Source organism: Sarcophilus harrisii, chromosome 4 (genome assembly GCF_902635505.1).
Source record: "Sarcophilus harrisii chromosome 4, mSarHar1.11, whole genome shotgun sequence".
NCBI lineage: Eukaryota > Metazoa > Chordata > Mammalia > Dasyuromorphia > Dasyuridae > Sarcophilus > Sarcophilus harrisii.
This window is the reverse complement of record NC_045429.1, coordinates 285,316,110-285,333,450: the sequence shown is the minus strand read 5'-3', so window position 1 is coordinate 285,333,450 and position 17,341 is coordinate 285,316,110. Positions and strand designations below refer to the sequence as shown.

The 17,341-nt window shown below is 43.0% G+C and overlaps 3 protein-coding genes across 9 annotated transcripts; 2 read left to right on the top strand and 1 right to left on the bottom strand.

Annotated features, from left to right (window-relative positions):
• Positions 1-528: 528 nt before the first annotated feature.
• GPANK1 (G-patch domain and ankyrin repeats 1) lies at positions 529-3,369 on the bottom strand. The gene is given in 4 exon segments (XM_023503998.2): positions 529-573; positions 1,236-2,697; positions 2,699-2,832; positions 2,835-3,369. Coding segments are annotated over 3 exon segments (573 nt in total). The 5' UTR covers positions 3,129-3,369; the 3' UTR covers positions 529-573; positions 1,236-2,552.
• Positions 3,370-3,458: 89 nt separating this feature from the next.
• On the top strand, positions 3,459-11,720 carry CSNK2B (casein kinase 2 beta). 7 transcript variants are annotated; one of them, XM_031965178.1, is made up of 7 exons: positions 3,459-3,547; positions 7,962-8,044; positions 8,615-8,717; positions 10,085-10,200; positions 10,863-10,938; positions 11,079-11,268; positions 11,463-11,720. In XM_031965178.1, exons 2-7 carry the CDS (start codon positions 7,973-7,975, stop codon positions 11,551-11,553), a joined length of 648 nt encoding a protein of 215 aa, XP_031821038.1. In that variant the 5' UTR covers positions 3,459-3,547; positions 7,962-7,972; the 3' UTR covers positions 11,554-11,720. The 7 variants fall into 7 exon arrangements, with proteins under 7 accessions (XP_031821038.1, XP_031821039.1, XP_031821034.1 ...); XM_031965179.1 differs by lacking the exon at positions 3,459-3,547 and adding an exon at positions 3,579-3,600; XM_031965174.1 differs by lacking the exon at positions 3,459-3,547 and adding an exon at positions 3,738-3,858.
• A 1,332-nt stretch (positions 11,721-13,052) lies between these two features.
• Positions 13,053-15,720, top strand: LY6G5C (lymphocyte antigen 6 family member G5C; the record flags this gene model as incomplete). Its single annotated transcript, XM_031968629.1, is given in 4 exon segments — positions 13,053-13,109; positions 13,111-13,165; positions 13,785-13,921; positions 13,923-15,720. Coding segments are annotated over 4 exon segments (387 nt in total), but the record flags the coding sequence as incomplete, so codon positions are not given.
• Between the last annotated feature and the right edge of the window lie 1,621 nt (positions 15,721-17,341).

Below are 17,341 nucleotides of genomic sequence, written 5' to 3'. Positions count from 1 at the left end.
ACCTTTGAGAGAAATACAAATTTGGGAGAGAGGTGAATTATGTGATAGTTTTGTTTTGAACAGAATTCAAAATCTATCATCTCAAAGCCAGGTAAGGCTCAGGTCTACAACAGTACAGTTTCAGAAATCATTAGAGATAGAAAATTGAATCCATGGAAGCTAAATTGAGTTAGTATAGAGTTAAGAGGCTTAAAAGCTTTGGGATAAATCTTCAGTTGGGAGTGTGATATAAGAATGATGACCCAATAAAAGTGAGTAGTATATTATAAAAACAATTTTTAAAGCATTACAATGATGAATGAAATGTTCATGATTCCGGAAGAATGCTGCTCAACCCATGACAGACTAAAATGCATTGAGATGAAATTTTGGATGTGACCAAGGTGGAAATTTATTCTGTGATTATAGCTTGAATAGCCCTTGCCTAGTTTGGAAGGCATTCCATTCTCATCTCTTCCACTTAAAATACTTACCTCCTCTTTCCTTTTAATCAGGTAAGGCAATACATAACAGGCACTTATATTTATTGGTTACCTGAAATGTAATGGCTCTTCTGGGTCCCAGTTTCCCCTTCTGTAAAAATGGATTGAATGAAATTATTTTAAAGCTCTCCTAGCTCTAAATCCTATCATTTTAAACCATATAGCTGAGACAGTAGATTAATTCAGTCTAAACTTACTGCTGTTCCTATTCTCCCATTCCAGTTCCAAATTCCATTATCCTTCAAACCTGCCCTACCTACATCACAAAACAAAGTTGAAAAGGCAGATTTTATTTTTGTACTTTAAACAAGGACAAATCAACCTTTACAATCTCCTTCCAGCAAAAATTCAATCAACCTAAACATAGAAAATCCAACAGTCAAGTTCTAGAAAGAACCAATGGACTGAAATTCCAAATTTAGGGTCATATGACAGCAGTAAACTGTAAGCAACACCTTGTGAGTGGGTAGTCACAAGTCTCCAGTCTATGAGCAGAAATCAGTTTATATTGTCGGGATCAAAAAATCAAGGTTTATATAAGTCTGTAGGTTCCACTCCCAAGCTCAGCTCTTCTCTTCTCTTTTTCTTTCAGCCACAGCCTGAAAGTCCTACTGGGAAATGAGTGACTTGGAGTTGAGAAGCTGGCCTGTAACCTAAACCTTCCTGGTCTCTCTTTAGGACTGTGGGAATGGGAGCAGTCTACCCCTCAGCCCAGGGCCCCCGTCTCAATCCAGGCTCTCAACCCCCCTTTACCAATAATTAGAAGCCAGGGCTAGAGGCAGGAAATCCTGGAGGCAACAGAGATGGCTGAGGCCCATGGGACACAAATAAGAGGTGAGCAGTAGAACTGTTATGATTAGGGTCTCAGTTATTGCGAGCTGCAAGTCTCACAGTACTTTGGCAATGGAGAACAGGGCCTGGGAAGAAAAAGGGAAAAAAAGAGTGAAGATGAGCCTCTTTTCAAGTTCAGTTCAGTTGCTACCTCTTCCATGATGGCTAGTCACATAACTAAGCATATCTCTAACTCTAATTTTCCTAAAGTGCTTGGGAGCTCTTTTGTGCCTTTCGTTAAACCTAATATAATATTTATGCACAAATGATCATAGACTTAACGGTAGGAGATCTAGAAGTTATCTAGTCCAACTTCACCCCCTATTTTACAAATGAGGAACTAAAACCCAGATTAAATGATTTCCCCAAATCAGAGGACCAAAATCCCAATCTGTATAGTTGTGTATACCCAACCCCCAGCATACACTTATATTTTAGATATAGATTTTACAGGCATTTGATAAGTCTTCAAAAACTGTATTACCAGAGAGGAGCCCCAAGACTGGTTCAGCTCTGGAGTTGAAAAGAATGACCAGGCCTTTAAGCCATGTTCTCACCACCACTAAGGAAAAACAGGGCCCTGCTGCCACAGGGAACAATCTAAAGCAATCAGGATCCTTGGGGAAAAGGAAGCTAGGCATTACTGACCATTTACTCTTTAATGAAATAGGGTAAAATAGTGTAATAACAATAATGATGATAGCAGCTAGCATTTATAAACTTATTACATGCTTTACAACTATTATCTCATTTGATCCTCACAACCTTGGTCCATGGAGAAAGACATGGAAGAGTAACAGCAGACCCAATGGTCATCACTTGCAGGATAAACTTAAAATTGTTTGGAATTTAAAGTCCTAGACAATGGAGCTCTCTCTTTTCTAGGCTCCCTACACCTACACTCTGTCCCACATTCTCTGACACCCAGAGATTATGACCACCTTGCCGTTTCTCCCACGACATTCCCCGTCTACAGACTAGGCATTTTCTCCAGCTGTGCCTCATGCCCAGAATATTCTCCCTCTGCATCTCCATCTCATGGCTTCAAGTACCAGCTAAAACTCCACTTTGCACAAGCTTTTCCCCCTTTTCCTTTAATACTAGCACCTTTCCTCTTTCTGATTAACTCCAGTGGATGCTATGTATGGCTTGTTTGCCTGTGTTTTCCCATTAGACAAAGAGCTCCTAGAGCCAGGGAAGGTTGCAAGCCTTTCTTTGTAACTAGGGGGCTTGGCCCACTCAATGGGACAGTGGCAAGGGGCTGTCCCCGGAAGACCTTCCCACTAACTGCTCTCTCGGGCCCCCTCGGGGAATGGCCTCTTGCACCAGCTGGGCTAGGTTTCGGCCTCCCGGCCCACCAACACCCACGCGGGCAGCTCCGCCTGGCCCGGGCAGCGCACACCAGCGCAATGCACCCGAAGGCGTCCCAGGCGCGGATGGCGCGCTGCGGGCCCCCGGGTGGCAGGCTCCACGGGTCGCGCCGCGGCCGCACGTCTCCCTCCTGCGCAGCCCGCTGGAGCCCCGCGCGGCCTGTCGGTCGCAAGCCCCCTGGCTCTCCGCAGCCCCAGACCGCTGCAACCGAGTTTTCCGCGTGCGTTTTCTCCCCCCGGGAGGTGCCTGCGAGGGTCCCGGGGGCCCTCGGGGGAAATCTACCTCCACCCTAACCCCGGCTTCATAGAAGGCCCACACAGCGGCCCCCTCCAAGGGGGTCTGGCTCCGGCTGGGCCACCCTTTCTTCCAGAGGTCACCGGAAGCGGGGGCTAGGGTGAAGGCGACGAGGATGGGCGAGACACGCCTGTCCCGGCGGGAGAACATCAAGCCTGCAGCCTCCGGGAGCAGTTGCGGGACTAACGTGAACCGAACCTTCTCGATCTAAACACGTAGTGTGTCATTCTTTTAAACTAATGCAGCAAAAGGAAGGCACAGCCCCCTACCCAGAACTGCACGCCACCGGCCAGCACGAAGCAAGCTAAAAGGTGACGAGGCTCCTTTAGGGACCCCAGCTCCAACTCCGCAAACTTGGGGGAGTGCGGCTATTTTCAGTACGAACAGCAACCAAAGCCAGGGCGAGATTCAGTTCCGGAGCCCGCACCGAAAACGACCCGGAAGCAGATAGCGGAAGCGAATGCGCTTGCGTCAAACTACAGCTTCAGTGCGAAGGAATGGCGCGGGCAAGAACTGATGTAAAACCTGAAGCGTGCCACCTTGGCAGCACCCATATGCGTCTGCAAAATGTACAGCTGGGAACTGGAGAGGGGCGAGGGTCGGGGAAAAAACAGATAGAAATGTAATTCTGCGCCTGCCCCATTTCCCACTTTTTCTCCACCCCTTAGCAGCCCCTATTGATTCGAATGGCCCTTTAGCAGGACGTTGTCGCGTGCCCAGAGGCTCGGAGGCCTCGGTGGGGGAGGGGAGGGCGCTGGCCGTTATGGTTCTTCGTTTGCATAACGCCCCACAATGCTCCTCGTTCCTCCCAAGGTGGCCCCCAAAGCCCATTTCCTGGGGCCAGAGACGGGGTTTCAGTGGAGTCAACTGCCCAAGGAAGGTGGGCACAGGCCTGCAGGGTGTAGCCAAGTCTAAACGTGAATTAGGGCCACGCTGCCTCTCACTCTTAGAACAACCAACATTTGAGGGCTGGGCTGTTGTTGAGGGCAACAAAGAGCCCCGTGTTGCTGCAGGCCCAGATTAGCCCCTAAGACAGGAGGAGGAGGAGGAGGAGGAGGAGGAGGAGGAGAAGGAGGAGGAGGAGGAGGAGGAGGAGGAGGAGATGGACAAGGGCAAGGGGACAACTAACAGGATGGCTGGTGCCTCAGGTTAGCGACCTTTCCCTATGACAAGCCCCTTCTCTGGAGGTTGGGGTTAAAGCCTTTCACTCCCTAGTGTCATACTGCCTCCAGTCTCTGGAGGGAAGGGACAATGAAGAAATCTTGGTTACTCAGTATCCTGGAGGAGAATAGACTGTATTCTAACACTATAGATCCAAATAGGATCTATTTGGTAGAGCTGGCAGAGGGGATAAACTGGTATAATAAGAATGATTGGAGAAGTAGGGATAGGGGATGGTGGAGCTAATTGGCAATTTGGAGAAGAAAATAGAAGATGGGGATAATGAAATTGGATAAGGGTTGGAGATAAACTATGATGGAGGGATGAAGATAAAGGAAAATGGGATGAGGGAAGGCCTTCATATTTTACTGATAAAAGAGAAGCCATCCTAAAGGAGCTCTCTGTTCTCACCTATTCTATAAACCAACCCTTTCAGTTGTTCCCCATTTTCTCCTTTGTGCCAGTCTCCTATAAGAAAACATCCTTTCTCCTTATCAACTCCCTCTCAACTTGTACCCTTCAATTTATGTCCATGAGCATGCCCCCTCCATCTTCAAATCTTCTTATCCACTGTCTACTAACATGTTCTAAAGCTTTTCTCATCCTTCCCTAAAGCCTCACTTGACCCTGACATACACTCAAGCTATTTCTATTTCACAGCCAAACAGAAAAAGCCTCCCACTACCACAATTAAAACTGTTCTCTCCTAGGTTATTAATAATTTCTTAATGATAAATTACTAACTTTATAACATCAATGGCTTTTTCTCAATCCTCATCCTTTTTAACTTCTTAATTTTTCACACTGTTCATCACCCCTTCTTCCTAAATATTTGATCTCAATTTAGCTTTCATTATATTTTTCTCTTTGGGTTCTCCTACTTGAATGACTACTCCTCAGTCTCCTTTGGTGGAACATCATAGGTGTTCAAACCACTAAAAGGTGGTTTTTAGCTCCTCTAAGGCTCTATCTTGGACCCTCTTCTCTTTCTCTGCAACATTTCTTTCATATCAATTCCCATATATATATACAAAGGTCTCTTAAATGTATACATCTAGCCCTAATTGCTTTCCCAAATTCCAAGTCCTATATCAATTAGTTCCACAAAATTTTGTTAAGCATCTACAATGTACTAACCATTGTAATAGGCACTTGGGATACAAGGACAAAAACATTATGAATAAAGTATTAGCTGGCTGCCATACATCTCTACCTGGATGTTTTGTAGCAATCTCAAACTCAGCATGTCCAGAATAGAACTCATTTCCTACCATGCAAGCAGCACTCTTCACACTTAGAACCATTTCAACAATTCCCAGGTGCTCTTTCTGCTTCCAATTTGTTCCCTTTCCAATCTACAATAATCTATCTAGAAGCAAAAAAGATCTTGCTCCCCTAATCAAGAAAATTATAGAACTATTGTTTTGTTGAACTATAAGCTATTGTTAGGTCTAGGATAAAATACAAATTCCTCAACTTAGCATTTAAAGCCAGAATCTGGTTCCAGTTTCCCTTCCCAAATTTATTGCACACTACTTTCCTTCATGCCTGGGCCCAAGAGGCAGAGTGTGTGGACCCTGGAAGAGAGACAAAAGCAAGAGAGAGGGGACATGCAGGAGGGAGGCAAGACAAAACCATCTAATCAAGCCTCCTTTAATTAGTGCAATAATATAGGTATATATAGCAGCAGGGTTGCCCGAACTTAGTACAGGTATTGGTTTCCCGCCCAAGGATGAGCTTATCAGGTGTCACGTAGGAAGCTCCAGGATGTGATTAGGAGATGTCTAGATATCTGCCTATTCAAGGTTAAGGTGGTCTTTGGTCATGTAGGAAACTCCATGATGTGATTAAGAGATTCCTATTCAAGGTTAGCACAGTCTTTTGGAATATGGCCTTATCTCCTTATCACCTGTAAATTAGTGCCACTCCCCACACCTTTATTTATTAGTGTCATAGTCAAACTGACCAATAGGTCAGTTTGCTTTTCCTAGAATTTGGCACTCCATCTCCCGATTCTGTGCCATATTGTGCCTTTAAAGATTAAAAATAAATCGAGAATCATTATATTAGACATTCTATCTATGAGATACGTAGGGGAAAGACTTTCCAACTTTACTTAGGAAAATGCACAAGAAAAATGTCCCTCATTTCTGGAATGTACTTCACCATCTTTCTCTTGGAATTCTTAGCTTCTGTCAAGATTCAACTCAGATGCCAATTCCTACAAAAATCCTTTGTTAATCCTCCTAGATTTTGATTTTCTATCCAATTATCTTATATTTATGTACTTCCACATGGGGGAGTTGAGGAATATCTACATCAATGAAATCAGAGATCAACTAGAGTACTAGAATATATGCAAGTGCCTGGCATTTATTTACAGGGACTGTTTTTCATGTTTTTTTTTTTTTTTTTGTAATTCCAACCCCATCGGTTCCTTGAATATGACAGGCAACTAAGAAATGCTTGTTAAAGTATTGAATCAATGAAGAATGATTGAGAAGAATGGGATGATGAAAGCTAGTTAAGGGGGATGATGAGAAAAAGGGAGATGACTGGAAATATGGGTGAGGGATAACAGGAAGATGATTGGGAGATATGCAGTAGATTGAATATGAGGTGAAGAGCTAGACCATTATTTTAGATACTATACCTGAGAGACGCGTTGGAGAAAGATTCTCCAAACCTACTTGGTCTAGCTCTTGCCTTTTGTGGGTATGAGACTACATTTCCCATGTGCACTAGCGTTAACCTCGATCTCGGGTTCCTATTTCCAGCATTTTAGCTAGCAGCCTCCAGGGGCCTCCTTTATGGCTCCGCCCCTGCCCTATTTCACTGATAGGGCAGGGGCAAAGGGGACTTCCGGAAGTCGTATTCTCCTAGCCCTTTCTTACCACTGTTTCGGAACTTCATCTCCCGTCTTCCATCGGGAAACTTGACCGTCTGCGCTTGCGCTCCGTGTACTTTCCTGCCCTCCTGTTTCTCTTTCCCCCTTCCCCTCCCCTTTACGCCCTCCCGTCCCCTCCCCTCCCCTACTTCTCCTGCCGCGGTCGGGTCCGCGGCCTTAGCTGCGCGGCTTCGGTGCTGCCGCTGCCGCCCCTGGGAGCAACCTCTCCCTCTCCCCCCCCAGTCCCGGCCCGGTAGGTGAGTGGGAGGGAGGGTGACTCTCCGCACGCTGGGGGCGGGACCTGAGGACGCTTGGCCTTGGGGAGGGAGAGATCCTAAAAGAAGAATAAGGGAGGCCAAGGCTGCCTCGGACCTAAGGTGCGCGGAGACGCCGAGGGCCCTCCCCGGAGAAGTCCTAAACCCCCGGAGACTCCGAGGGCCTCGGAGGGAACAGTCCAGGAAACCGGCCCTGCGGAAGTTGGTTGGGACTCGGCCTCCTGGGGGGAGGAGAGGGCCTTCCGGGCAGCTGAAGGGGCCGGTAAGGAGTTGTGGAGAGGGCCCCTGGGCCAGGCCTGGATCGCTCTCCCCCAACAGACAGACAGACAGACAGGCAGACAGACAGACACACACACACACGCATACACACACACACGCATACACACGGCGTGGGGGGGGGGGGGAGGAGAAGGAAAGGGGAGGGACACAGGTTTTCTGAGCCTTGGGGAAAAAAAGGCTTACTCTAAAAGGTGAGTGATGGAGAAGCCTTGGTGTTGCCGGGCAGGGGAGAGGCTAGAGAGGATTTCTCATCTGATTATGGAGCAACACACCCCATAACAGCCCGGAGAGGGGAATGGTGATCCTTCCTTAGGAAAGGGGGCCAGGGTAGCTCTGGAGAGGCTGGCCTTTCGTCCTCCAAGCTAACCTCTTTTCCCTCAGCTGACGTAAAGATGAGTAGCTCAGAGGAAGTATCATGGATCTCATGGTTCTGTGGCCTTCGTGGCAATGAATTCTTCTGTGAGGTAAGATTTCTTGTCATTAAGTGCTCCTCAGATTCCCCTTTTACTGATAGGAACGGTTCCCAATGTGCCCACTCCCTTCTAGGAATTAGATGCTTAGTCTCTTTTCTCTGTGCTAGCCACACAGGACTTGTTGCTTTCTCTCAGCAGTCATCACATACCATGTCATTGTGACCCTAAAGATAGTCTGGATCGATCTTATTTAGTAGACGTTACCAAGTCTGGGAGAACCTATGGACACCTCAGAATAATGTTTTTAGAGACATAAGATTATAGGGGAAATAAGCTATGTTGATACAGTAATCAAAATATTGAATGGGAGGGGGGAAGTTCGGGATCCCCAGACTAAGAACCTCTGTTGTCATAAGGAGAAAGACTGAGATAGCTTCTTTAGATTACTGTCAGATTGAAGTAATCTGCTGTAGTAGTAAGGGCATTGAGATGGAGCACCTCTTTAGGGGCAAAATAGATAGTTATGCTATATGACATGTCAGTAGTAACTTGTCTCCCTTCCCATCCTAGTGCTAGTAATCCAAAAACCAGAGTTCTTCCCTCACTTCTGCATTCTAACAGGTGGATGAAGACTATATCCAAGATAAGTTCAACCTCACAGGGCTCAATGAACAAGTGCCCCATTATAGACAGGCACTAGACATGATCCTCGACTTGGAACCTGGTGAGATACCCACTTATCCACCCCCTAAAATTTACTTTTCCCAGATGCCTGTGTCTTCTCTATGATCCCTAGTTACCTGACTGATTCTCCTAGTTCTTTTTCAGCACACATAACTTTTTTTTAAATTTTTTTTTATTATAGCTTTTTATTTACAAGGGTAATTTTTCAGCATTGACCCATGCAAAACCTCCTGTTCCAGCTTTTCCCCTCCTTCCCCCCACTCCCTCCGTTAGATGGCAGTCCCATACATGTTAAATATGTTAAAAGTATATGTTAAATACAATATTTGTATATATATCCATACAGTTATTTTGCTGCACAAGAAAAATCAGACTTAGAAATAAGGTAAAAATAACCCGAGTAGGAAATCAAAAATACAAGCAAAAAAAAACAGGGAATGGAAATGCTATGTTGTGGTTCATACTTATTTCCCATAGTTCTTTCGCTGGGTGTAGCTGGTTCTCTTCATTTTTGAACAAATGGAACTAATTTGGTTCATCTCATTGTTGAAGAGAGCCATGTCTATCCGAATTGGTGGTCATATAGTAGTATTGTTGAAGTATATAATGATCTCCTGGTCCTGCTCATTTCACTCAGCATCAGTTCGTGTAAGTCTCTCCAGGCCTTTCTGAAATCATGCTGCTAGTCACTTCTTATAGAATAGTAATAATCTGTAACTTTCATATACCACAACTTATTCAGCCATTCTCCAATTGATGGGCATCCATTCAATTTCCAGTTTCTGGCCACTACAAAAAGGGCTGCCACAAACATTTTTGCACATTCAGGTCCCTTTTCCTTCTTTAAGATCCCTTTGGGATATAAGCCCAGTATACACTGCTGGATCAAAGGGTATGTACAGTTTGATAACTTTTTGAGTATAATTTCAAATCAGCACACATAACTCTTAACCTAAATTTTTTTGTAATAGAATTCCTTAGTATTCTGGACCTGCTATACAACTCCTACCACTTCTTGATTTTAATTACAAAAGTTAACCTTGCCTTATCTCTGCTTTGCCCTCCTCCTACCCCCAATTTTTTCCTTTCAGTGTCTTTCAACCTCCTATTGCCACCTAAATAACCAGATCGTTTGCTTTGGTTCATGTTTCAGATCTGTGGGAGGGAAAGCAGAGGAAATTCAGATTTACATAGTAATATTTTGTGGAAAGAACTGTTTTTTTAAGGCGGTTAGACAGTTGGGCCCAGATTCCTGGGCAGGGTAAGGGCGAGTGGGCTGGGGACAAAAGGAGGGTGGAGGGAAGGTTGACCTGATTGGTGTTTCTTTGGGATGGGTAGGGTTCAATAGGAAAAGGGTTGAATGACAGCTGACGGTATCCTGGTTTGGGTGTGGGGGACATGTTTCAGATGAGGAATTGGAAGACAACCCCAACCAGAGTGACCTGATCGAGCAGGCAGCTGAGATGCTGTATGGATTGATTCATGCCCGCTACATCCTTACAAACCGTGGCATCGCCCAGATGGTGAGGTTATCCCACCTCAATCCAATTTTGTTTTCTGATTTTTGAGGAAATGAAAAGAAACTTAAGTGCACATTACTTTTTTGTTATCCTTAGATAAGAAAGCAGGGCGTTAAAACTTGCATAGGACTTTACCATCTGGGAGGATGAAGTTCAAAATTAGTCTATTCCACAATTAGTTTTTGTTTATTTATTATTCATGACACCTTTGTCCTGTAATCTGTAGTTTCTGTGTGGTTTTTATGCTCTGTATTAGGGAAGTAGAAACCATTGAACATTTGTGGGGATGACTATCTTAATTTTAAGATGACCACTAGTTTCACAAGGACAAAGTTAAGAAATTTCATGTCTAAACGAAGAAGTCATAATGGAAGCAAAGGAAAAAAAATAATTTGTGTAGTTATTCTATGTTTTTGTATGTGTGTATGAGATTCGTGTAGTTTTAAAGATTGGGGCAGCACTTTATTATTATACCTGTGGTGGAAATGTGTCCCAAGAATATTTATACATCTATTTACCAAGATCTAGAAGTAGACACACACACACACACACACACACACACATACACATACACACACATACACATAATTTATTTGTATGTATAATCTCTGTTGAGCCAGTACATTAACATTGCTTCTATTTCTCAATTATATTCCCCTTCTCAGTTGGAAAAATACCAGCAGGGAGACTTTGGCTATTGTCCCCGTGTATATTGTGAGAATCAGCCCATGTTGCCCATTGGTAAGTATTGGGAATAGAAGGGAAAGAATTCCTATGGAGGAGTAGAGTTGGGATTTATGGAACCAAATGCTTGGGTCCTTGGTTGGAAGCAGGGGGAAGGTGAAGAACCAGATGCTGAAACTGCCTCCTACTGTTCTTAGGACTCTCAGACATACCAGGTGAGGCCATGGTGAAGCTGTACTGCCCCAAATGCATGGATGTTTACACCCCCAAGTCGTCCAGGCACCACCACACAGATGGTGCTTACTTTGGCACTGGCTTTCCCCACATGCTCTTCATGGTGCATCCTGAGTACAGGCCCAAAAGGCCTGCCAACCAATTTGTGCCCAGGTGAGAATTGAAGAATGGGTTAGGCCTCACTATCACTCTTTTCTTGGTTCTTGGGAACACTTCCTTGGAAACTGAGTGGAGATAGTTTGTTGGGAGATGATCACAAAGGGCACCCTTTAGATCCCAGTAGCAGTAGTGGGATGAGAATGTAGGGACTAGTCCCAGTTTTCCCTCTTATCCTTTCTTCTCTCCAGGCTGTATGGCTTCAAGATCCACCCTATGGCCTATCAACTGCAGCTTCAGGCAGCCAGCAACTTCAAGAGCCCTGTCAAGACCATCCGCTGATTTAGCTCCTCCCCTTCCCCCAACACCTCAGGCTGAGACACCATTCCCTCTCCCCCAGGACACACACACCTTTCCAGAACCCCTAATGGTTTTTAGTTTAAATTAAGAAGAAGTCATTATTGTGGTGGTGTGGTGGGAGTATGAAATAAAGTGGAGGAAAAGGCACAGCTTCAGTCCAATGACTGTGGGGGGAAAGGGGAGTTTTTAAATATGACCAAAACCTGGATACTCATAGCTTACCACTCATCTGCACCCCTCACCCTCCCCAAAACTGCCCTAGTTTGCAATATAAAATGAAAGGTTATATTTGAGAAAAGAACAGAAGTCAAATTTAGAGTATAGAGATTAAAGGCAGATCATAGAAAGGTGGTGGGTAAATTATTTCAAATCCTGACATCACTGAAAATTTCTTCTAAAAGCATCCAAGGTTTCTATGATTTCTGTCCCTTTCGAAATTTTCCAAATTCTTTGAAACAAAATTGTGGTAGAAACTAAAGAATGATGATCTAACCCCCCCCCCCCCCCCCAAAAAAAAAAAAAAAAAAAAGTTAAATTTCACAAGAGCATAAATTATGCTTGTTGGTAGTTGGATGGCCTACATCTCCAAGGCAGAGCCTGAATTGTGAGGTCAGCGATGCCTGCCCGGAAAAAAGTGACTAGATTATGGCCTATTGGGGCCATATGGGATCTGCCTCCAGCCCTTGGCATGATTTTCCACTTTTCCACTACTGCAACTTTGAAGAGCAGACAATTTTGGAGCTTTAGGGCCCCAGGTGGTGGACATTCTTGTGAAATTCAGGAATGGACTTAAGTGTTACCATCCAATTAAAAATTGCCATCTCTGAGCCGGGAGAGTTTTAGAAACCAGAAGTTACCAGGCCATAGATGGAAATAGAACCATTTTTGTCTTACTCCCCACTCCCAAACTCACCAGCCCCTTCCAACGCAGCTTCAGTCCTGAGACCTTGAGTGGGTGAGAACACAGTGTTCCTCTGAGTTTGTGGGCAGCTTTTTATTCTGCCACCCACCCTCAACCCCCACATACATACATACAACCCTCTTGGGGAAATGGCAATAGTAATATAAATCCTAATCTGGAAAGACCTTGTCTTCTGAGGCAACACACTGATTGCCAGAGTTGCATCTTCTGTTAGGTATCATCCCTTAAATTTCCATCCTTCTTATGGAGTGTTGCTGGACTTGACCTTGGGTAAACATGTTATAGAGCAAAACCCTGGATTGATTAAAAAGATCTGAATTCTTTTCTCATCTCTGCTACTGGGTGACTTGGGCAAGATAACCTTGGGCTTCAGTTTCTAAAATAAGGTTCTTTTTCACCCTTTTCACTTTGGGTCCAAATTGATTTGGCAATAGAAGAGAAAGAGAGCTACCAAGGTAGAGGGTTTGTATTGTTGCTCAGCTACTAAGCCCCTCTTCTCTTAGGAACCAAACTCTGCCTCAACTCCCCTTCCTTTCTTCTATCTGCCCCAAACTAATCTGTTGCTACCTATGGATGCATCCTGGAGATCAGGGAGCTAGGCTGCATCTTGGGCTCTTGACATCTGCCCCTCGGCCAAGGGTGGAGGCTGCCTAACTACCATTGTTCACAATGGCTCCACCCCTTTTCCCCATCTAATTAAACTGATAACTTTCCAGATCTTCCAGTCTTGTCTGAAACTACTTAAATCCAGAGTCTCGCCCTTCACTAATATTTAGACTGCCTTATTGTTCCCAAATTATTTTAGTCCCAAACTATCTTGGTGGTTCCTGCTACCTTCAGCCTTACTAAGCCAGTTCTTCACTGTCCTCATTCTGTGCAAAAAACATAAGATAACAAATTGATTTACCCTCCTCCTCCTATTTCACCCTCTCAGTATCTTTCCCCTCTCCTTTAATTTTACTCAGATTATGTTACCATACATTTCAATTCCATCCCTACAAATCTTCACTATAACATGGTTCTGTCTTTTTAACCCCAATGGTGGGGAAATTTGGGGAAGGATTCACATACCTTGAAGGCAATAAAAGGCTACCAAAAAAGGACAGTGCCCCAAACTAAGAATTTGAGGGAGAAGACATGACAGAGGACGATATACACAAAATGAGGACAGAATGACAGTTGAGAGGTATTTAAGGGCGATTTGGAACTAAAAAGATAGTTGGGGAGGCAGAATGGTGTAAGGACATTTTGGGGGATCTGGGTGGAACAAAGAGAATAATTCTCCTTTCAGGCAGTAAGGAGGAAGTCATAAGTGACAGCCAGAAGAAGGATCGCTTGGCAAAATGCTCAGTGTCTTCTCGATGTTTCCTTGAGCCATTCTGTAATTCACCACCACTCTCTGACCAGGTCTTGTTACAAGACCTGGATTCTGTTACAGAATCAAGATAAAAATACTAGTGTTGTATTGGATTTCCTCAATCCCATTCCCAGTTCTAGGTCACCATCACCTATTTTCTCAAAACTCTCAACCAGCCAAACTGGATGGCCTTCAGACTATGACCCCTAACCAGCCCTTTCTAGAGCGCTCGTAGAGACCACTGAAGTTGATTGGTCCCAAACCTAATCTTGCTTTAGAATGTAGCTAGTGATCTCCCCCCCAATTATATCCCTCAAATTTCAACCTTTTCTTCAAGGCCCACCCCTACATCTTGCCTACAAGTTTCCTGTTCAGATTCTCCAATCCAATCTAAGTCAATTCGCCATATTCATGAAACATCTCAAGTACATGCAAGACATTGTTAAGCATTCTACTACTCCAGATGATACTACTGATACATTCTACTACTCTCATCTCCTGGAGAGACCACAAAGGTCATCTAGTCCAAAGATTCATGGCGGGAGAAAGTTTAAGAAGCCCTGATCTAGCTCAATGAACATGCCTTCCCAAGGACTGAACATTTTTCAGGTTAACTATACCTCGTTTTCCTCATCTATAGAAAGAAAACACTCAGAATTGTTATGGGGAAAATATTTTGTCAATTCTATAAAACCACACACACACATACACATATATATGACAATTATTGATGATCATTGGCAAAAATCGGGACTAAAGCCCACATCTAAATTCTAGCAATCTAATAAGCTTTCCATTTTAACTTGCCTCTATTTTGGGTCATTTAAACATGATCTCCACTCATTATTACCTGCCCCCCTCCCTTGGAGGAGAAGGAACTAGTAATGTCTTTCCACACCTTAGTCTTTGTCTCTAATTTTACTCCATGATAAACTGATGCAAAAAAAAAAACCACATTCAAATTAAATGAGATTAGGGTGAGGGGATATGAGATAGAAAAGGATGACAGGATACAAGAGAGTGCTACTTAAGTTCTACTTAAGTGGAACAGATTAGTTCAATCCAGCACAACAGTCCAGTGCAATTCTGAAATTTCTCCAGCTGAGTTTTTTGAATCCCTCATACGCCAAATAGCAAAAATAGATTTGCCCAGGATCAAATCACCTATCACCTCTCATCTACATCAAACTGCTTGCCAACCCCAAACTTGAGGCTGTAAAGGTAATCCCAAGGATGCCAGGGTCTAACCTTGAGGCATCTGGTAGTTGTCTTTTCTGAATAGAGTGGGGGTGGCAGAAAGATAGGACCCCAAAGTCAGGTTCCCCTCATATTCAATCAAGTCAAAAAGCATTTAAATTCCTTTTATGTGTCAGGCACTGTATTAAGGAATGTAGATAGATATAAAGAAAAACAAAATCCAGTATCTTCTCAAAAATCAGGGGTAGTCTCAAAAGGTAAGGTACTAAGATAAAAAAGGTCTGGAAGAGATTACTTGTAGATGAAATTTGAAGGAAACCATGTAACGTGAGAGGTAAAGGGAAGAGGGAGAAAATTCCTGGCATGGAGGACAATCAAGGAAGATACTCCATTCAGAAGATGGAGTGTCTAGGGTTGTGTGCAATTTAGATAAGATATAAGAAGACTAGCTGGGTAGGCAGAGGCTGGGATATGAAGGTTTTTACAAGCCAGATTATTTCTTTTGGGAATCAGTTAAGTAGCATAATGCACTGGGCCTCAGAGAAATTTGAATTTACATCTCACCTCAGACACTTGTATAAACCCTGGGTAAGGTACTTGTCCTTTGCCTCAGTTTGCTCAATTCTAAAATGAGGATAATTTCACCTACCTCCCAGGATGGTTGTGAGTATCAAATAAGATAACATTAGTGCCTGGTATAAAGACTATATAAATGCTAACTATTATTAAAAAGAGGATTATATATTTGATCCCATAGACAATAGGGTGATTGAATGGAGGTAGGAAGTGTGCCATGGTCAGACCTGTACTTAAGGAAGATCAGTTCAAAGGCTGAATGAAGGATGAATTGAAATGGAGAGAAACTTGAAATAATTTTTTTCAAACGATACTTTATGCTATAGCAATTATCCAATTATGAGGTGATGAGGCATTACCTCAAGGTGGAAACAATGAGAACATATGAGAGCTGTTAATAAAATAAAATCAATGAGACTTGATAACTGCTAAGTTGCCAGCCTAGATGACTTGGAGAATGTAATTTTTTTTTTTTTATTAAGCTCTTATTAGAGCAAAAGCAAAAGCATCCCCAGTCAGAGGGCTCTCAAGAAACTCACATTCTCATGAGCATTTCTTTAGATAGCCAAAAAAAGCCCAGCAGAAACAGATAAAAAGAAAAAAAAATAACCGTAAACAATATAAAATACTTGAGAGTCTACCGTCCCAGGTAAACATAGGAAGCTATATGAACACAATTACAAAACACTTTTCACACAAAGTCAGATCTATACAATTGGAAAAATATCAATTGTTCATGGATAGGCCAATATAATAAAAATGATAATTCTACCCAAATTAATTCACTCAATCTCATACCGATCAAACTACCAAAAAATTATTTTATGAAGCTAGAAAAAATAATTTATCTGGAAGGTCAAAAATATCAAAGGAATTAATGGGGAAAAAAGGAAGATGGCCCAGTAATAACAGATCTCAAACTATATTACAAAGCAATGATCGTCAAAATTATCTGATGTTGGTTAAAAAATAAAGTGGTGGATCAATGGAATTGATTAGGTACACAAGATACAGTAAAAAATGACTATGGTAATTTGGTGCTTGATAAACTCAGACCCCAGCCTTTTGGGATAAGAACTCACAAAAATGAACTTGAAAAAAATTAATGGAAAAACTAAAAAATAATCGGGCACAAACTATAGAGATCAATATCTCACACCATATACCAGAATAAAGTCAAAATAGGTATATGATTTAAACATAAATGGTTACCTCATAAACAAATTAGAAGGAATAGTCTATTATGGAGAAAGGGAAAATTCATGATCAAATAAGAGATAGAGAACATCACGAAATATAAAATAGATAAATTTAATTACATTAAATTGAAAAGCTTTTGCACATACAAAACCAATGCAACTGATGCGGTTTGAATCCTCTCAATTCTTGGTAGTCAAGAGGTTAGTGGCAATAAGAGAGTTGTTAAATATCCCCTTCAAATAGGCCGCAGGTTTTAGGAATGAAAGAACTCACTCATTCCCGAATTATTAGTTGCAAAATGAAAGTTTATTGTTGGATAGAAATAAATTTCTAAGGGACTGACTTCTAGAGTAACCAAGATCTATTGGAAATGCAGTTTTGACACTGAGAATGCTCAGCGGGCAGAGTCCTAGCAAAGTACATGGGCCATTTGCAAAGACCTTAGTTGAGGGAGGCTGTTATATTGGGTATTTTGATGGGGATTGAAAGCCTAAGCTGATCAGACCAGGATTCTTGGT